This window comes from Anabrus simplex, chromosome 1 (assembly GCF_040414725.1).
Source record: "Anabrus simplex isolate iqAnaSimp1 chromosome 1, ASM4041472v1, whole genome shotgun sequence".
Classification (NCBI taxonomy): Eukaryota; Metazoa; Arthropoda; class Insecta; order Orthoptera; family Tettigoniidae; genus Anabrus; species Anabrus simplex.
In genome coordinates this window covers 728,968,617-728,990,861 of record NC_090265.1, presented here as the reverse complement: position 1 = coordinate 728,990,861, position 22,245 = coordinate 728,968,617, and the positions used below count along the sequence as shown (strand labels likewise).

At 38.6% G+C, this 22,245-nt stretch overlaps 1 protein-coding gene across 1 annotated transcript in view; it reads left to right on the top strand.

The window, feature by feature from the left end:
* PXo (P[[i]]-sensitive XPR1 orthologue) overlaps positions 1–22,245 on the top strand; it is a 207,196-nt gene that overhangs the window by 167,524 nt on the left and 17,427 nt on the right. Inside the window, exons 6-7 of the mRNA XM_067146499.2 lie at positions 3,786–3,933; positions 14,209–14,397. Coding sequence (XP_067002600.1) covers positions 3,786–3,933; positions 14,209–14,397 — 337 coding nt within the window. The remainder of the gene's footprint in view (positions 1–3,785; positions 3,934–14,208; positions 14,398–22,245) is intronic.

The window sequence follows — 22,245 nt, the reverse complement described above, 5'->3', positions numbered from 1 at the left end:
TAAACAGGATATTAATGTTTGGTTGGAAGGAGAAAAATTGACTCAAGTAAATCAGTTCAGTTATTTGGGAAGCATCATTACATCTGATGGGAGGTGTGAAAAGGACGTCCGTTCTCGAATAGCCCAAGCTAAAGAAGCTTTCAATATAAAAAGAAGCCTATTGACCTCCAAGGCAATATCACTACCAGTAAGAAAGCATTTCATTAAGAGCTTCATTTGGAGCATTGCGACCTATGGCTCTGAAACCTGGACTCTATTACAGGCTGATAAGGAAAGAATAAATGCATTTGAAATGTGGTGCTGCGTCGAATGTTACGAATTCCCTGGACTCACAGGCTAACAAATGAAGAAGTTCTCAAGAGAGCTGAAGAAACCATCAGTCTAGAGAAAATGATCGCGAAAAGAAGATGTAGTTGGACAGGTCATTTACTCCGGCATTCATCATGGTGCACCACACTGCTTGAAGGGAAACTGGAAGGAAAGACTAGAAGAGGACGACCTAGAGCAGGGTTCCTTGATGGCATTAAAGGGCGACGTCCATATCAACTAATCAAGCAGCTGGCTCAGGATAGAAGGTCGTTGGACGAGGACAGTCATGCTACCCACCAACCATGAGGTTGAGGAGAATGAGAGAGAGAGAGAGAGTGTGTGTTGTAAAAATTATACACTCATGGATATCAGTAGTCCTCGTACTAAAGAATACAATATAAAGAGTATCACTTTTTACTCTTCAGACTTTGTACATACTTGTATATATGTTTATATTTTTATGTGTGTCATTTTACATTGTATTCTTTAGTACGAGGACTACTGATATCCATGAGTATATAATTTTTACAACATTAAGCACCCCATTTATACTTTGTTCCAAACTTCTTAGTATGTATATTCCTCGTTATAATTATTAATTATTACTCACCTGTACCATACTAACATTTCATTACCACACTTCACTTTATAAATGATAAATCCATAAGATTCTTACTGTTAAAATAACATGTTTTAGAATTCAACAAGAGTTGTTTATGCTTTAATATGGCAGATGATGACCCCTAGGTGGGTCGAAACTAGTTCCATGTAATTTAAAATATTGTAAATACATATTAGTATTGAATAGGTGGAAACCTTTACTGTGTTATTATTCATATGTTATTCTCAGTTCAATACGGACCAACAACATGAAATTCATAACCCTTGATTCTTGGGTTCCTTTTCGATAGCAAATTATCTTGGGAACCACACGTGCGGCAGTTAAAAGCAAAATGCGCTAAGAAGCTTAATATCTTGAAGTTTCTTAGCGGCACTACTTTGGTGGCACAATTTTATAGGGCACACATCTTATCCAGATTAGGCTACAGTATTGCAGCATATGGATCAGCAAGGCAAAGCGTTCTAGCCCAACTGAATAATATTCACCACAGCCGAGTTAGGTTGGCAACGGGAGCTTTTCGTACAAGCCCCGTTGCTAGCCTGCTCGCTGAATCTGGTGTGCCACCTTTACACCTGTGGCCCCAGCAAATGCTTCTGTCTCATGCTGCGAATATGCGACAGTTGGCACTTCACTCAAGCTATCCTTGCGTATTCCTCAATGGAAACGGTTGGCTGTACGCTGCTTACCCTTGAGCAACGCAGCCGGTTGGAATACGCTTGGATAGCAGTCACAGATTATTTGATGTACCTTCGGTTTCTTGTCTTGTCAGATGACCATGTAGGGTACCTCCTTGGATAATACAGCGAGCTGAAATCATTCTAGATTTGCACACCAGCCCGAAGGAAAACATGGACCCCTCCATTTATTGGGGACTCTTCCTGTCCGTTGTTGGCTGATACCCTGATTCGATCGTTGTTTTCACTGATGGTTCGAGGTCAGAAGTGGGAGTAGGCTGTGAGTTAGTTGTTGACAACAAGAAGTTTCTTTTTCTTCTACCGAAAATCTGTAGTGTGTATACAGCAGAGCTCTATGCCATCTGTGAAGCTCTGTAGTACACACTGTCCGATGAGCGCCGGCAATTTCTGCTGTGTACAGACTCCTTGAGCATGCTACAATCTATAGATATATGTTTTACTTGGTACCCTCTGGTGCAGCGGATCCAGGGCGTGCTATCTGGGTGTTTGGATGCCGGCACCGGAATTACGTTTATGTGGCTCCCAAGCCACATGGGTGTAGAGGGAAACGAGTTAGCTGATAAGACTGCCAAGGAGGCTGTTACCTTGGCTTCATTGTCGTACAGGGTTCCAGCCAGTGACATTCGCTCTCAGCAGAGACATCTGGTTATGTCCTGTAGGGCCAGACTGAGTGGCTAAGACGGTTGAGGCGCTGGCCTTCTGACCCCAACATGGCAGGTTCGATCCTGGCCCAGTCCAGTGGTATTTGAAGGTGCTCAAATACGTCATCCTTGTGTCGGTAGATTTACTGGCACGTAAAAGAACTCCTGCGGGACTAAATTCTGGCACCTTGGCGTCTCCAAAAACCATAAAAGTGGTTAGTGGGACGTAAAGCCAATAACATTATTATTATTATTATTATTATTATTATTATTATTATTATTATTATTATTATTATTATTATTATTATTATTATTATTATTATTATTATTCCTATTGGGAGATGGAATGGCAGGCCACCCCTCTCCCAAATAGGCTGAGAGCAATAAAAGGAACTACAAAGGTATGGAATACTTCGCTTCGGGCTTCTCGCAGAGAAGCAGTGGTATTATGTCATCTTCGGATTGGCCATGGCATAGTAATGCACTCCTACCTACTGAGCGGTGAACGCCCTCTCTGGTGTGTACTTGCGGCGATCATCTAACTGGGGTACAGGTCCTTACGGAGTGCGTGGACCTGGCCGATCTATGCCGTAGTCTACAACTCCCGAGTGCCATTTCCCTCATCCTGTGGGATGAGAGGCAGTCAGCAGACCTCGTCATCTGTTTTTGTGAGGGATAGTGGTCTTTTTTATCGTGTGTAATAATGTCCTTTGTATTAGTGTATTTCCGTTAACTACACGTTTATCTCATTGACTCTATTTTAGTTCATCTTTGCGTATTTTCCACTTCCGGAGGTGCACATGGCCCTGAGGTTCACTCAGCCTACACAAAAAATGAGTACCAGGTTAATTTCTGGGGGCAAAGGCAGCCGGGCGCAGAGCTAACCACTTTACGCCATCAAGTGCCGATATTATGGATAGTGGAAGCCTTTACCTTCCACCCCTCCAAGGGCCTTCATGGCGTGTACGGAGATGACTTTGCTTTGCTTTTTGCGTATTTTGATGTGTTATTTCAACTTCTAACTAATTTTATATATATATCTGTACTTCCATTGTTTATAATTTTATGAGAAAATAAGACATTGCGAATTAGATCCACAGATTGTTTTAATCTCATAACCACTTTTCATCACCATTTATTTTAAATTCTAGTCAGTGGATACATTTTAAAATTTCAATTATCATGTCGTTTTGTTCCATCTCGCACCATCAGGGGCCGATGACCTGTCTGTTAGGCCCCTTTAAACAACAAACATCATCATATAATATTCTGATTTTGCCTCTATTTAAATTTAATGGTTTTTTTTAATAGATGAATGCTCAGTTTATTTTATTTGGTATTAATATTTTTAGAAGACATAACCTCTTTATCTGAATTAACTCAAATTCTGTGTTTTTCTTCAAAGTGCTAAATGTGAATTTCTGACTTAAGAAACTAAAAATGATCATCTGTTGTATACGTCATGTACCACTTGTTTGTTCGCTAACAGATCTTGAGTAATCTCTGTTTTTATTCCAGTTTCGAATTGTATTGGCTCCACTTTTTTATGTTAATTTTGCCGACTTCTGGCTCGCCGATCAACTCAACAGCCTGGTGGTAGCCTTCCTGGACTTGCAGTTTACTATTTGCTTCTATCTGTCAGCAAAGGACTGGATGAGGGCAGATGGTAAGTAATGCTACAGAATGCTGGAATAGTAGCCCAGCCGGCACTGGTGTAGTAGAATGTCGCAAACTCGATCTAATGTGGACGGAGAGGGTGCCAAGTTTCCAAAATGTCAAGTTATGCAGAATAAAGGCTGGGTTATTCACAATGCATAATAATATACAGCATATTACTATAAAGTTCGCACAATACAGAACACAGAAATGTACAACACACCCTCAAATTTACGGTAAAAAAAGAAATGGATAGTTCTTTGTTGGAAAAAATGTTGTAATGCTTGAGTGTCTCTCGCACTCATTTCTTCTTCGTGCAGCTTCATCATACAAGTGACAGAGAAACAAAATGTCAATAGCAGCTGCACCTTTAGCAGACTGTAGTCCTTCACTGGGTCATGTTTTGAACTTGTCTGTCGTCTTCCATCTCTTTATCTTCTGCTTCATCTTATCTTTGTTCTCTTTCGCGTGCAACTGTTTCGCTATCTATAAGTTCACAGTTTTCATCCTGCCAGATCCATTCTCGAGCATCACCACCAGTAACATTCTTCGCAGCCCAGAATCTTGTTCAGCAAGTCCACTATTTCACAGTTTTCTCTCTCTTTCCTGCTTTCTTGAAACTCGTTTCCTGAATGATCCGGCAACTTTGTCCAAGATTCAGATATCCTCCCCACTACGTCCAACATGTTTATTTTCTTTAGACCGAGCTCGATAGCTGCAGTCGCTTAAGTCTGGCCAGTATCCAGTATTCGAGAGATTGTGGGTTCAAACCCCACTGTTGGCAGCTCTGAAGATGGTTTTCCGTGATTTACCATTTTCACACCAGGCTGGGGCTGTACCTTATTTAAGGCCATGGTTGCTTCCTTTCCACTCGTAGCCTTTTCCTGTCCTATCGTTGCCATAAGACCTATCTCTGTCCGTGCGATGAAAAACAACTTGTAAAAAAATTCACACACCATGGCTAAGACAAGGGAAGAAAGAATTTTATGTCTCTACTACTTCTTTATTGCTTCCAAAATACAGTACTCTGATCCATTGGTTGACATTCTGAAGTTTTATTGAGAGGGAGAAATGTAGCTCATATATCGTGACCAGCAAAAATAATTTAACGATTGAAAAAAGAAGAAAAGTTAGTGCTAGTCTAGTTGTTGAGTTACCAGGTGCATCAAATATAAAACAGAATTTAAAATTAGCGGGGCTTTGAGAACATATTGGTGGTGATGTCCGGAGTAGGGGTCTTGATGCGTCGCACACCACAGAACAACAACTCGCTTCAGTACGCCATGAGTACCGTCAATACGGAATGATTCTAATATCTTGTAAAGGTACACGTGTCCATTGTGCGGTGCGTCATCATCAATTTTCTGGTGATAGAAAGCGCCAAACCTTGGGAAATTTTTAGAAGGCCTCGTGCATAGTTGAGGACGCAACCCTTTCAAAGACCCAGCTGTATGAATGGCACCAACAATTTTTGGCAGGACGGGAAGAAGTGGAAAATGACTCCCCACCAAAGACAACGCAGACAAGCATCACTGCAGACAATATTCGTGCTCTACGTGAGAAGAAGAGTTGCGTGTAAAGATTTCTGAAATTGCTTAGCTCGTAGGAATAAGCTTTGGAAGTGATTAAGACTTCATCAATGATGAACTTGATCTTTGGAAATTGTCCACCTTGTGGGTCCTTTGTCTTCTCACCCCGGAACAAAAGAATTCCACCAAGATATTTGTTGGAGGCATGTGAATCACTATGAGGAGAAAGGATGAAACTTGGGTTCATCATTACACCCCAGAGTCTAAACAAGCAAGCATGGAGTGGCGGGAACGAGGTGCAGCTGGCCCAGCTAATGCCAAGATGCCTTTCTGCTGCTTTCTTCTTCTGCACGACAACACAAGGCCACACACTGCTGTTGTAACACAGGGAAACTTGAGGAAATTAATTGAACACGTTCAGAACATCTTCCTTACAGTCAGATTTGTCACCTAGTAACTACCACTTGTTTGGACCACTGAAAGAAGAACAGGGTGGAAAGCGATTTCATGACGATGCAGCGGTAGAGGAGTATGTGTGCAACTGGCTGCACACAAAGGACAGCATCAGAAAGTTCCCAATTCGGTGGCAAAAATGTGTGTCAAATTTGGGGAACTATGTAGAAAGATGAGGTGCTTATTGTGTATTTGTTGGTGGATTCAATAAAATAGTAAGAAATAATTCCGGTTTATACTTGATTCGCCTGGTATATGGAATGTCGAGTTAGCAGTAATCTACTGTATACGAAGGTGCTCAGTTACATCAGATTTACCAGCTGGTAAAAAAACTCCCATGGTACAAAATTCTGCCTCCTCTTATTATTTTTATTATTATTAATAGGAAAAAACGTGTATCATTCTTTGATGATAGGAAAAACTTAAAACGGTCCACCTTTTCAATACAAAAAGTTATATTTTATTTATAACATGTATTTGTACTTGGAACTAGTTTCGACGCTGTGTTTGCGTCATCATCAGCCAAAATGGGAAACAGGCAAGCATGTAGGCATTTATGTTACACAAGGCGTTACATTAAACAATACACATCTTACAAGGAGATAAAAACAGGGACGAATATAGGAAACAAATGAATCGTTGAGAAAACAAAAGTTATACAAATTAAAAATAACCTTAACCACACATCTTACAGTGCGAAAGTGTTCTTCTTGAATGATTCCTGAATGTAAAACACACGCGCACACATTTCTGAGGAGCCAGCAGGCAGGACAAAGTAAAGTGAAACCTTAAGAGTTCTTCTGAGAAGAGTTCATCATTTTTCTATGTTCCGACTAACTAATGAAGTCTCCCTTGAGTTCCTGATAAACATACACAACAGGAAATTCTCCTTCACTCTCAACAATAGCTATAAAGAACAACGGTAAAATTTTAAATATTGTGCAGAGACGTGAAAGCATGATTTTGAACATGATATAACTCCTTCAGATAACCCAGTTTTTACACAAGGTGTTACATTAATTAATACACATCTTACGAGGAGATAAAAACAGGGACGAATGTGGAAACACATGCATCGTTGAGAAAGCAAAGTTATACATATTAAAAATAAGCTTAACCACACAACTTGCAGTGCAAAAATATTTGCCTTGAATGATTCCTGAATACAAAGCGCATGCGCACACACTTCTAAAGAGCCAGCAGGCAGGAAAAAGTAAGGTGAAACCTTGAGAGTTCTTCTGAGAAGAGTTCATCATTCTTTATATGATCTGACTAACTAATGAAGTCTCCCTTGAGTTCCTGATAAACATACACAACAGGAAAATTAAACAATACACATCTTACAAGGAGATAAAAAACAGGGAAAGTTATACATATTAAAAATAACCTTAACCACATATCTTGTAGTGCGAAAATATTCGTCTTGAATGATTCCTGAATACAAAACACACGCGCACACATTTCTGAAGAGCCAGGAGGCAGGAAAAAGTAAAGTGAAACATTAAGAGTTCTTCTGAGAAGAGTTCAACATTTTTTCTATGTTCCGACTAACTAATGAAGTCTCCCTTGAGTTCCTGATAAACATACACAACAGGAAATTCTCCTTCACTCTCAACAATAGCTATAAAGATCAACGGTAAATTTCATTTTAAATATTGTGTAGTGACGTGAAAGCATGATCTTGAATATAATATAACTCCTTCATTTAACCCAATTTTTTACACAAGGTGTTATATTAAACAATACACATCTTACGAGGAGATAAAAACAGGGACGAATGTAGAAACAAATGCATTTTTGAGAAAGCAAAAATTATACATATTAAAAATAAGCTTAACCACACAACTTGCAGTGCGAAAATATTTGCCTTGAATGAATCCTGAATACAAGACGCACGCACACACTTTCTAAAGAGCCAGCAGGCAGGAAAAGGTAAGGTGAAACCTTAAGAGTTCTTCTGAGAAGAGTTCATCATTCTTTCTATGTTCCAACTAACTAAAGAAGTCTCCCTTGAGTTCCTGATAAACATACACAACAGGAAATTCTCTTTAACTCTCAACAATAGCTATAAAAGAGCAACGGTAAATTGTATTTTAAATACTGTGCAGAGATGTGGAAGCATGATCTTGAACATGATATAACTTCTTCATTTAACCACCTTTGAAAGTTTCTCTCTATATTACATAGCTTCATTAACAACCATTCTGTAGATGCACAAATTAATCTTGTAATCTTCATAGGTCCGGTATTCAGCTTGACAAGAATATAAAATAGGTATTAAGGAATACGTTGTTGAGAGTTTGGAGGTATGTGGTTAAGGTTATTTTTAATATGTATAACTTTCCCTGTTTTTTATCTCCTTGTAAGATGTGTATTGTTTAATTTTCCTGTTGTGTATGTTTATCAGGAACTCAAGGGAGACTTCATTAGTTAGTCAGATCATAGAAAGAATGATGAACTCTTCTCAGAAGAACTCTCAAGGTTTCACCTTACTTTTTCCTGCCTGCTGGCTCTTTAGAAGTGTGTGCGCGTGCGCTTTGTATTCAGGAATCATTCAAGGCAAATATTTTCGCACTGCAAGTTGTGTGGTTAAGCTTATTTTTAATATGTATAACTTTGCTTTCTCAACGATGCATGTGTTTCCACATTCATCCCTGTTTTTATCTCCTCGTAAGATGTGTATTAATTAATGTAACACCTTGTGTAAAAACTGGGTTATCTGAAGGAGTTATATCATGTTCAAAATCATGCTTTCACGTCTCTGCACAATATTTAAAATTTTACCGTTGTTCTTTATAGCTATTGTTGAGAGTGAAGGAGAATTTCCTGTTGTGTATGTTTATCAGGAACTCAAGGGAGACTTCATTAGTTAGTCGGAACATAGAAAAATGATGAACTCTTCTCAGAAGAACTCTTAAGGTTTCACTTTACTTTGTCCTGCCTGCTGGCTCCTCAGAAATGTGTGCGCGTGTGTTTTACATTCAGGAATCATTCAAGAAGAACACTTTCGCACTGTAAGGTGTGTGGTTAAGGTTATTTTTAATTTGTATAACTTTTGTTTTCTCAACGATTCATTTGTTTCCTATATTCGTTCCTGTTTTTATCTCCTTGTAAGATGTGTATTGTTTAATGTAACGCCTTGTGTAACATAAATGCCTACATGCTTGCCTGTTTCCCATTTTGGCTGATGATGACGCAAACACAGCGTCGAAACTAGTTCCAAGTACAAATACATGTTATAAATAAAATATAACTTTTTGTATTGAAAAGGTGGACCGTTTTAAGTTTTTCCTATCATCCTTCTCAGTTCAATACGGACAAAAAATGAAATTCTTAGGTTTAAATATCATTCTTTGGACGTCTCATCAAAATACATGACACCAGAATTAGCAGAAGAATAATTGAAAAATTATGGAATAGCAAGATTAAATGGATTACAGAAATTAAGAATGAACTGCAAATAACAATAGATGATCTGCAAAACAGACAAAATTAAGATACTTTGAGACACACACATCAGACCACGATTGATGAAAGTTCTAATGGGAGAGTCTTTTCAGTTGAAGAAAGGAAGGCAGCATCTCTCACAATGAAGAAATACTGGTAGGGAATAAAAAACTGCTTTGTATAATTGACTAGAGTGGTCCAATGTACCAGGTGTATGCAGAAGTCTTTTCCCGTTTCATTAAGAGATTCCACCAGCAAACAGTACACAACGTATGAATTTGACACATACATCAGTTTGTTCGTCTAACATTAACCTAGCAACACACACAAGTTGAGTCCGCTAAACGCTAGTGTCTGTGTTGTATTGTTCAGTGATCGTGTAGATGTTTTTGCCTGTAAAAGAACATTTGCGGCATGCATTGCTTTTCTTACTTCATCAAAAGAACAAGGCTGTGGAAAGTCATTGTTTGCTGGTAGAAACATATCGTGAACACGCTCCATCGATTAGAACATGTGTTACATAGTTTCAACAATTTAACTGTGCTGATTTCAATGTGAAAGACAACAGTGGGAACAGAGCAGTACTGTGTATTATGAACTCTTGAAGCCCGGCGATACCGTTAATGCACAACGTTATTGCCAAAAAAAAGATTGATCCTGCATTGATGGAAAGATGATCGTAATGGACCAGAAGACATGGCAAAGTAATTTTGTACACGACAATGCATCATACACAACAAAACCAGTGAAAGACATCTTGAAATCACTTGGATGGGATAAACTTCTGCATCCGCCATACTGTCCTGACCTGGCACCATCTATCACCTTTTTGCATCAATGGAGCACGCGCTCGCAGAGCAGCACTTCAGCAATTTCAAGGATGATGGAAAATGGCTCGATGCATGGTTTTCCAGAAAAGACAAACAGTTTTCCTGGCATGGTATTTATAACTTACCTGAAAGATAAGCGAAGTGTGTAGAAGCCGACGGCCAATATTTTGAATAAACAAAAAATTAATTTCCTTTGAAAATTATGTGTTTTCTTTACCACAGAAACCAGCAAACACTTATGCATACACCTGGTAAGCCATAAAATCATTTTTATCATTATCATCATCTCCTCCCTCTGTGCATCACTGGCAAAGTGTCGGCCTCTCAATCCCAAGATCACAGATTCAAACCCCTTGGACTTTTGAAGGGTGATAAAAGTTATTATTTCCATCAAAACACAATTATTTATCATCTTTGAGCCCTTGTTTGAACTCTTAACATTTGGATTTTTAAAAATTATGCTCCTTTTTTTATCTCAGTTTTTAATTGGTAAAATGGAATGCGAATGGTAACAAAGGAGCTTGTCAAAATAAAGCTGTAGCAAAGACCCCATTGTGAAAGTTCTCACAGAACCACTGTGAGCTTGCATTCAGGAGATAGTGGGTCTGAACCCCACTACCAGCAGCTCTGAAGATTTTTCTCAGTGGTTCCCATTTTCACACCAGGCAAATGCTTAATTAAGGCTACGGCCGCTTCCTTCCCATCGTCGCCATAAAACCTATCTGTATCAGTGCGGCGTAAAGCAAATTGTAAAATTAAAAGTTCTTTTTCGTTTAACTCGTGTGAAGTACAAAATATTTCAGCACAAAACAGTCTACATTGAACATATGTTTGTGCTGTGTGACAAAGATCATGACACAGTGCTATGTCGCATTCTTTACATGTGTATCAGGACTTTCTCCATGCCACTCATCACTCTCCATTTTCACAGAACATGCGAAATGCGTTTAAAAGAGCATTGAACAGGAAAAAAGGAAGCTAAGTCAGTGGTTGAGTCAGAGATATCTAACGGTGGAAATGAGAGTGTAAAGGGAAGATTAACATCTGGCAGAAATATTAAGTAATCCAAGAAACTAATATATTCCAAGTTTTTAAATTGATCAGAAAGCAATATTCCAGATTTTATTGGGAATTGTATATATTTGTCTAATCTTAAAATCCAAGTACTGTATACTCAAATTTTTATATTGCTCATAGACTGGTTTGATGCAGCCCTCCATGTCACCCTGTCCTATGCTAACCTTTTCATTTCTACGTAACAGCTGCATCTTGCATCTGCTCTAATCCGTTTGTCATATTCATGTCTTGATCTACCCCTACTGTTCTTACCACCTACACTTCCCTGAAAAACTTAACTGAATAAGTCCTGGGTGTCGCAAGGTGTTTCCTGACATTAGTAGTGATTTAAGCCCACTAGGGAGCGCTTATGACTAGTTCTTTTTGGATGCTCGCTTTCGTTCCCAATAGCTCTTGGTTTTTCCTTCCCTTCCTGTGAAACAGGTTTGTGAGATTTAATAACTTTTGGTAGAGGAGACCACGAGTTTACCATTTTACAAAATTTGGGGCAGTCTGAGAGGACATACCAGAAATCCCAGTGGAAACTAAGTCTATTTTAACTTCATTGAGCCACATGCTGCCAGTCTTGTAGCTTTTGATGAGTGGTAGTGTCCTATAATTCTCTCTCTTCATTTGTTATTCCATCTAACCACCTCGCCTTCAGCGTTCTTTTGTAACCACATTTCAGAAACTTCTCTTTCTTTCTGAGTTGGTTATCATCCATGTTTCATATCCATACTATACCACGCTCCAGACAAAAGGCTTCAAAAATGTTTCTTTTCTTAAGAAAGGCTTTTCTTACATGTGCTAGTCTGCATTTTATGTACTTCTTACTTCTGCCATCGTTAGTTATTTTACTACCCAAGTAACAATATTCATCTTCTTCCTTTAAGACTTCATTTCATAATCTAAATCATTCCTAATAATGTCTATGTTAAGAGGTTAAATTTTATATATGAGAGTATACTCGTGTCTGAAAATTTTACAAATTGTTTTACATCACACCGACACAGATAGGTCTGCTGACCATGGGATAGGAAAGAGTTAGGAGTGAGAAAGAAGCAACTGTGGCCTTAATTACGTACAGCCTGGTGTGAAAATGGGAAACCACAGAAAACCATCTTCAAGGCTACCGACAGTGGGGTTCGAACCCACTATCTTCCGAATACAGGCTGATACCTTCTTGTATCTTGATTTACTAGTTTCATTTCCGTATTGATAGTTTACGTATGTATAGACAAGAAAGGGTTTCACCTTATCAATACAGTTTTTATTGTAAGAATTAGCTTACAGGACCGGTTTCGACTTTAGTCATCATCAGCTGAACATGAATACCTTTACATATGTGTCAAGCATTAATTGGTATTGCCCTTTCTAAAGGGAGATGCCGTAGGAAAGCATCATGCCTGAGTGTCCAAATTGGGCATATTAAGTGTAAAATGATTATATATTATAATTTTGGCATTCAGGTACTTGGGTATAAAGGATGCTGTACCTGAAAGCCAGGTACTTGTGTATAAAGAATGATGTACCTGAATGCCAGGTACTTGGGTATAAAGAATGCTGTACCTGAATGCCAAAATTATAATATATAATCATTTTACACTTAATATGCCCAATTTGGACACTCAGACATGATGCTTTCCTACGGCATCTCCCTTTAGAAAGGGCAATACCCATTAATGCTTGACACATATGTAAAGGTATTCTTGTTCAGCTGATGATGACTATTTAAAGTCTAAACCGGTCCTGTAAGCTAATTCTTGCAATAAAAACTGTATTGATAAGGTGGAACCCTTCTTGTCTATACATATGATACCTACTTGACCGAAGCTGCACGGCCACTTGCTCGGTGGTGTCTGAAAACAGAGCTGTCTTAGTCACTGAGGAATTCGTGACCAATGACCTCAAACTTGAGGGATGCTGTAACACTTACATAAGACAAACAGCAGTGGAGAGATTTCGTTGTCCGATGTGCTCGGCAGCACGGGAGGGCTTATAACAGTACACACCTCAGTGGTGCAGCTCAGAGACGTTTTATTTTCTTGTGAGTTTTTCAGCTTTACCTAAGTATTGTACAGTGAGTTTCTCTCATCGGTTGGTCAGCTGCCTCCCGTTGACTCATCGCTCCACACCGCAGCAACAAGGACAGCACTTTGCTCACTTTATCCGTGCATGACTTGAGATAACAATTAAAATTAAGAAAATAAGCTCCTACCTTACGACAGGAGATGTTCTCCTCCTCCATCCACACATTTGTGGTTTCAATTTGAACGTTTTTGTAGTCCAGCATGCTGAGCTCTTCGAAACCCCGGCTTCTTGTACAAGTTGTCTTAGGGATTTTGTAGGCATATGTTCTAATCTTTCTGTTATTTCATTTACTTTTCTTGTTAATTATGTGTTTTTTAACATTTCACTTCTTATCAAGTAAAGACCCAGTTCCTCTGAATTTGTTTAAGAGTTTATGCACGGTCTCTCTATGTGGAGGACGTACACCTGGCAATTACATTACGAATTCCCTAACTACTTCCATGCAACCTCTGTTTTCACGTAATTGTTGTACATAAATACCGTTTCCTCTACTGTGTACACATGTGAAGGCATTATCAGAATTATACCCCAAAGTAACACTTCACAACTCGAGAACAGTTAGAGCGACAGATCAACACTTAATACCCATTCTAAGCATGGACCTGAACTGTGAAGTGCAGAAGTCGCTGCACTCTGTAATGGAAAATGATAAGTCAACGGGAGGCAGATAAGCTGGGCGCGCCTACCGCCAACCGATGAGAGAAACTCACTATAGTTTTATCCTCTAATTTTGTTGTATTTTGCTGCTTATAGTCAGCACGAGGGAGGTCATTCCAGCCAGCCAGAAAACTTCACTCTTGATTAGGTTGATCATTATGGTGTTTACCTCGTGTGTCGTTATCTTAATCTTATGTTCATTTATTGTATGCTTTCTTTCAGACTATAATCAGTGCATTGAGTTCTCTTGGTTGATACGACCCCTGGTTGGTTGTCTGCCGGCGTGGTGGCGATTTGCTCAGTGCCTCCGTCGTTACCGGGACACGAAGGAGGCCTTCCCTCACCTGGCCAATGCTGGGAAATATGCCACCACTTTCTTCGTCATCATCTTCTCTTCCCTGGCTCAGACAAGTAAGTATCTATCTAACCCCACAAGGGTACCAACTAACCTACTGGAGTGTATACGGAAATACTCCGCACATGATTTTTCCAGAATTTAGCTAAGAAAAACTGGGGTGTGTGCATTATTTCAAATAAGGTTGGTAGGTTATTAAAACAAATAAATAAATAAATATTGTATCTGGACTGAAGTCACATTTAAAAAAAAAATTTAGTCAGGCTTATGGAGGTTTTTCTTCTTTTTGTCAGCCCAATACTGTTTCATCCTTTCTGAACATAATTTTCTTTCTGCTTCTGGAATCACTTTTCCTATTCTCTGCTTGTTGATTTTCATCTGTAGTCTAGTGTGTTCATCTTTCAATATCTTGAGTGTATTTATTTTGTATTTCAAATCTTCTGTTGTAATATGTAACTCTCTCATGTCTTCTTTAAGTTCTGTGATCCATTATTCTTACTCTCACTCTTCCATAATTTTTCTATGATTTTCCTACCGATTCTATTTTCTGGTGATCCTATTAGATGCCTTAACACATTCATGCCCATCATCTGACTGGCTATTTAAAGGGCTGGCCCAGCTATTCCAGCTGTTAGTGGCAGAGCAAACAACAACAAATTCTTTTCACAGTAAGTTCTAAACTGAACAAGATATGGAAACAAAACTTTCCACATACCTTAATGAAGTCCTCTAGTATCTGTGTAGGGTGTGGTAGGCAATGTCACACTTTCCTGGGTGAATGGGAACACTACAATTTCCAAAAACTTAGCGTGTTTCACTAATAATTTTATTTTTGAAGCACACTTTGCACCTTCTTCAGGGGAAGTTGACTATATTTGATGGTGGAAACTCTTTTCTCTTCCCATCTAACCTAAATGATGGATACTTGGTCGTTGCCCTTTTTGGTGGCAAAATCGCAGGACGTTGACTTGGAGCTGATGACGTAGATGGAGCTGAGATTTCGGAGAGAGGTGACTGTACTTGTATGTCGGGTTCACTTTTTCCCCCCCGTTTGAGAATTGCCTGGTGTTCCTTGAGATCTTTTGGTACACCCCTATTTGACCGTATTGTTCCACATATGACAGTGTTCTGTTCCCGTAATTGTTTCGCAAGTCAAACGCTATTTGTAATAATTGTCCATATAGACTGTATACCCCTGGCCAAGATAATTTTCAAGCAGCTGAAAAACTGAGCTTTGTAAATTCGCATCACTTGCATCATTTATGTTGTCCCTACACGCCATGGTTACACTTCAGAACGTGATTATACATGCGCTTGTGCAATCACAAACCAACTACGCAGCTAGTTGTGCGAGCACTAGGCTACCTTCAGAAACAAAACAAAGAAAGTGCATTGGGAGGGAAAATCGCTGTGGCCATGTGGTTTTTGGAGAGTATAAGCATTCATAAGGGTATTACTTTCATCTCTCTCGCACATATTTGTGACCAAAATAGATCCCAGATGCGTTGGAGCGGCTCCAGTTCAAGGTTGCGCTTATCCGGGCTAACTCGGATACGGTCCACAGCATGGTCACGCGCTATAGGCAATAACTCGGATACTGACGTGAATGTGTTAAGAATAATATTAGTTTCTTTTTCATTGTGCTAGTCGCAGGTTCTATTTCTTTATAAACTGTTTCATTGGAAGCTAATCTCCAGACTATGTTTCTTCTTCTTGTTTTATGACTGCATAGGATCACTTTAGTCACTGCACTGTTCAGGTCTCTTTGAAGGGATTGTTCGAGCTTTTCTGTCCTCCCAGTACTTCTTCAGACGCTCCAATCTTATTGCCCTTTCCGCCGTTGAAAATGTGCGTGTTGTGGGTTTGTTTTGCGTAAGGGTAAAGTGGAGGTTTGCATTCTTGAGTTTTGTATTCATATTTTATCTTATATGTGGTGTCTTCTGTTGTAAGGCTGATTTCCTTCATATCCTCTCTTACTTCTCTGATCCATTTACATCCTGTTGTGATATTTTTTGAGATGAGATTGCATTGTACTAGTTGTTTCAGAAGTCTCGAATCCTGCATCCTCATGAATGTCCAAAGAATCCCAGTCTCCTCTTATGCATAATATCTATAATGGGTTCAAGCTCTTTGTACACGACTTTGTTAGGTATTATGCGCCACTGTCCATCTTTCTGGTATTTATTGTTGATGCAGGTTCTTCCAATCCTCCTTTCAATTTTGATTGTTTATTCTGGTGAAAATGTGTTTCTGATGCATACGTAGCTTCCGGTTTTATAACTGTGTTGTAGTGTTTTATTTTTGCATTTATTGATAGACATTTCTTTTTTTAGATATCTCATGTTAATTTTTGTGCTTTAGCTAGTCTATTTGTTCTTGTTTGGATTGAGATTGTTTCATTTAGGTTATGTGTTATTTCTTCTCCAAGATATTTAAATTGAGTTACTATTTTGATTTTATTACCATTTATGGTAACTTCTTTTGGTTGTGTTGGTTTTTGGGGCATAATTTCTGTTTTTTCAAATGACATTTTGAGGCTAATTTTATTTGCAATATTTTGAAGTTCTGTTATGTTAATGTTAAATCGTCGGCGAAACCCAGGCAGTTTGTTTTGATTTTTCAGCCAATCTGTATTTTTGGGGGACATTTCCTAAACTATTTCCTCATTACCATTTCCATACCATTACCATACAATTAAATAATAGTGGTGAGAGCCCATCTCACTGCCGTAGCCCAGTTTTAATTTCAAATGACTTGGATATTTCGCCTCTAAATTTCACTTTTGATTTGGTGTTAGTGAGAGTCAATTTTATCATGTTTATTAATTTGGAGTGTAGTCCAAAGTGTCTTAAAATTTTAAACAGGGATTCTTTATGGATGCAATCGTAAGCTTTCTTGAAATCTATGTTATCACCATATCTCTGTTTTTTCTCCTGTTGTAGTCCATTATCAACTTAAGACTCATGACCTGATGAGGACAGCTCCTCCAGGGTCTGAAACCTCCTTGATATTCTCCTAGTCCTTTCTCAAGTTGTAAACTTGTCCTATTAAGGATTATCATGAAAGGATGTTGTATGTTATGTCTAGGAACGAGATTCCCCTATGGTTATTAGGGTCGGCTTTGTCTCCTTTTTTGTGCAATGGGTTAATGAGGGCTGTTGTCCAGTGTTCTGGTAGTTCTTCTTTAATCCAGATAGAGACAAGTTGTTGATGGAGGACAACATTTGCTGATCTTCCTGCATATTTCCAGATTTCTGCAATCATCGCCGTAAGACCTATCTGTGTCGATGCGACGTAAAGCAACTAGCAAAAAAAGAAAAATGTCTGCGAAGGTCTGATCTTATTCTGGCGCTTTGTGGTTTTTTAATTTATTCAATGAAATGAAATGGCGTATGGCTTTTGCGCCAGGAGTGTCCGAGGACAAGTTCAGCTTGCCAGATGCAGGTCTTTTGATTTCATGCCCGTAGGCGACCTGCGCGTCGTGATGAGGATGAAAGGAGGATGAACACAACACATACACCCAGACCCTGTGCCAGCGAAATTAACCAATCATAGTTAAAATTCTCGACCCTGCCGGGAATCGAACCAGGGACCACTGTGACTAAAGGCCAGTACGCTAACCATTTAGCCAAGGAGCCAGGCAATTTTATCAGTGCTTGGTAGACTTCCTTTACTGTTTGGGGAGAAGGGGGTTGATGTTCTCTGGTTGTGTTTTTATTGGAGTGTTGGTGTCCAAATGAAGGAGTTCTGTAGGTTCCTCACAATTTGGAAGCTTGTTGAAATATTTGGCCAAAATTTCTTCATTGTCTTTATTGTTATGAGCCAGCTTACCATTTTCATACTTCATCAGTAGGGTCAGGGGTTCATATTTTCAGATCTGTTTTCTGAAGGTTTTGTAGTAGTTCCTTGATATTTATTGAATTCTTCTTCAGTTAATTACAGTGTGTCCTTATGATGCTGTCTCTTTCTTTTTATTCTTCTTAAGACTTCGATAGTTTCTATTCACTGATTCACTAGATTTTGATAGGATATTTCTGATTTTTGGCACTGATGTAATAGCCATGCCTGATGTCTTTTCTCCACTGTTTCATCACATTCGCTGTTCCACCATTGGTGTTTTTTATATAGTTTAATTGAAGCTAGGTCTTCTGCAATTTGTTTAAGGTTGTGTACTAAGTCTTCAAGTTTATCTGTGATTTTTATTTTTTCAGTTGCTTTTTGGTGATTTTCATTGTTGATTAGCTGGGTAGGATCTATTTTTCTTTTAGTTTTAGGGGCTTGCTTTTGTTATCTCCTCTGGGGAGTGAGTTTAATTTTAATTTTAACTACGTAGTGATCTGAACCTGTGTCTGTTCCTCGGAGGACTTTGATGTCATAGATCTCTTTGTGGTGGTATTTGTCCATGCAGATGTGATCCAGTTGCCATTCTCCTTTAGTGTAGTCAGAATGTTTCCATGTTTTGAATTTTTTAGGTTTTCTCTTAAAACATGTAGATTTTGAGATTAAGTTATGGTTTCTACTCAGGTCAACTAGTCTCTCTCCATTTTTATTTGTTCTCTTGTGTGCTGGCCATTTTCCTATGAGGTCAAGATATTTTCTTTCTCTGCCTAGTTGAGTGTTGAAGTCGCCTATTAAAAATTTTACATGGTATTTTGGGATGTTATCTATGGTCTGGTCCAATAGGTCTCAAAATTCTTCTGTTTCTTCATGGTCTTTTGAGTGTATGTTTAGTTTTTATCATTAGTGGAAGCATGGGCATTTGTTATAGTATAGATTTTATTAGATGCCTTTAAGGTGAACATTGAAAGTTGTGGAGACTGGGATTTAAATTCTTGAACTAAGTTTATTATTTTAAGGCTGACCAAAAATCCTGTTCCAAATAGTGAGACATTCTCCATCACACTCTTCCCGGGTATACCTTTATAAAGTCTGTACCCTCGAGATTCCAAGGCATCCTGGTCAGTGTTTCTCATTTCCTGAAATCCCATGATAAGAATTTTGTGTTGGTCCATTATGTCGGTGATCACTTTTAGTTTACCAGTTTTCATGAGTGAGTTTATATTGTGTTTAGAGAAGTAGGTTATCTGCTTTGGTTTGATTTTTGATTTTGCTCGTTCGTGTATGTGGTTCTGAGGTATTTCCGTGCCTCCGACTTCACGGTATTTTAAGTGGCAGCCCACCAAATCCGAATGCTACCTTCTCTTGAACTCTTGGTTCAACCGGTGGAGTATTCCTTAAAAGACCTTCCATGGTTGACTGTCAAGGTGTCACCTGTGTGGAATTAAGTCCCGAATTACAACTCTGGATGTGATCCAGTGAGGTGATAATGAGGCCGCTCCTCTGGAGTACAGATGCCTTGTGCAGCCGCCCCTAACCTGGAGAACAAACGCTGCATAATGGATTCCAGTGACATTTCCTCCACTGTGGGGACCATCACCCCACCTAAAGGGGCTCATTCGCCCGAAGCCGTTGGCCCCATTAGGGAGTCAGGTTATTTCCCACCACCCAAGACTCAACGTTGGCAGTTTTACAGCTGGGTGCCAGACCAGCAAACCCTCCTCCTTTCTCATTCCGGACTTGGGACCGGACAGTGGTGCAGTTTTTACTGTTTACTTCATAATTTTTATTTAAACAGGTTCTCAATATTCTCCTTTCTAACTTGAGTACTCTATCTATTGCAACTGTGTTTGTTGTTTTGAATAATGTTTCACTTGCATATGTAATTTGTGGCTGGGTGACTGTTTTGTAGTGTTTCAATTTGGTTGCTATTGAGAGACACTTTTTATTATATGTATTCTTGGTAACGTGCTGTGCTGTAACCAGTTTATCTATTCTATTTTGCCATGCTGGTTTTTCATTTAGGTTATATGTGATTATTTCACCTAAATATTTAACTTTTTCTACAATTTTTATTTTTTGTGTCCCAGCTTAATTTTGTTTGCAAGCGTAGGTTGAGTTAGCATAATTTCTGTTTTCTAAAATGAGATTTTCAAACAAATATTTTGAGCTATTTCCTGTAAAATAATTTTTTGTTGTTTTGTTTCCTGAATATCATTGGCCAGAAGAGCTAGATCATCAGCAAATCTTAGACAGTTCAAATGTATGTTATCTTTCTGGGTTCAAATTTTTATAGTTTTGAGTTGTTCTTGTACCATTCCCTCATAACATAATCTGGTGCACAGTTAAAAAGTGGTTCAGAAATTTCTCCTCAGAACTTAATTTTAGAAATTATATTAGAGTAAGTTCAATCAATTTTATTTGCTTTGGGTGAAGTCCGAAATGTCTTAAAATTTTTAATAATGGTTGTCTGTGGATGAAGTCGTGAGCTTTCTTGAAATCTATAAACATTATTGAAAGTGGCTTGTTTCATTTTCTATAATATGCCATGACTAGCTTTAAAGTTATTATTTGTTCAGAGCAGCTTCTCTCCAAGGTCTGAAGCCTCCCTGGTATTCACCTAACTCTTGATCAAGTTGTTCTTTAATCCGATTATTATAGATTATCTTAGAGAAGATCTTATATGTGCAGTCAAGGATGAAAATACCTCTACAGTTGCCTGGATTACTTCTTTCATCTTTCTTATGAATTGGATTAATTATAGCTGTTGTCCATTGTTCTGGGAATTTTTCTGATATCCAAATCTTTTGTATTACCATATGGAGGGATGTCTCGAGTTGCACTGCCGGCATATTTCCACATCTCTGCAAAAACCTGGTCTTCTCAATACGCTTTGTAGTTCTTCATTTCCTTAAGCACTGTTTCAACTTCTTTTGCTGTAGGTGGGTTTATATTTTCTGGTTTAGTTTTTATCGGGGTATGTGTATCAACTAATAAGAGCTTTTCAGGTTCATCACTGTTCAAGAGCTTGTTACATGCTTCTGCCATGATTTCTGCATTTTCCTTATTGTTATGCGGTATTTTCCCATCTTTATTTTTCAACAATAATGCGGGGGTTGTATTTTTGGAATTGTTTACCAAAGGCTTTGTAATAGTCTCTAGAATTGGTTTTGCAATAATTTTGCTCAATAGATTATTAAATCTTTTTGATATTTTCTCTTAATTCTTCTAATAGTTTGGGTGAATTCTTTTCTGACATTTTTGAGGTTAGTGGTGTTTTCTTCTGTTTTGTCGGCTTGAAATTTCAACCAAGCTTGATGTCTTTCTTCATGCATTCTATCACAATTGGAGGTCCACCAGGCATGTCTTTTCCTTGGTTTGATGGAGCTAGATCTTCTGCATTCTGTTTGAGAATTGGTATTGCCACTTTGTTAACCAGTCTGACGAATCAAAGCCAAGCTTTCTGCCAAGTTTCATTGGCTTTCATCAGGGCAAAAGCATGTGAAGGTCTGCTGCTGACAGTAAGCAGAGAAATTCTTCAAAGAACATGGAAGTGACAAATACCTATTCTTGGCCCCATACTAACTGTGTGGTGGTGGTCGGGAGGGAAGTTGCTGACTCATCGCCCTCTGCCGACAGTTTCTGGAGTGTTTCTCGCATCATTTACATTATACCAGCAGTCAGGTACAGTAGAAGTCCGCTATAGTGAGTACAGCATATAACAAGAAACCCATTATAACAACAGTCTTTTTGTGCCCCTTCAAAATTCCTATATTAAACCATCTTTCGGTTATTACAAGTGATTAAGCATGCACAATTTTTTCTGTTACTGATATTTATGCTCTAAGTGATTATATTGCTTGTGATCGATCATCTTCGATATCGTTTCCTCGCTCTGTCCGTTAGTGAGCGCTCTCGTGGACATTCAAAGACAATGTCAGAGTCTATTATTAATACCTGTCAACTGCTGTTCCGTAATGAAAAATCTAAATGAAAGAGGAGAACAGGTTTTCATAATAAATGTGTAAATGTGTCTGATAGCAGTTGTTGGCTCATTAAAAATAAGG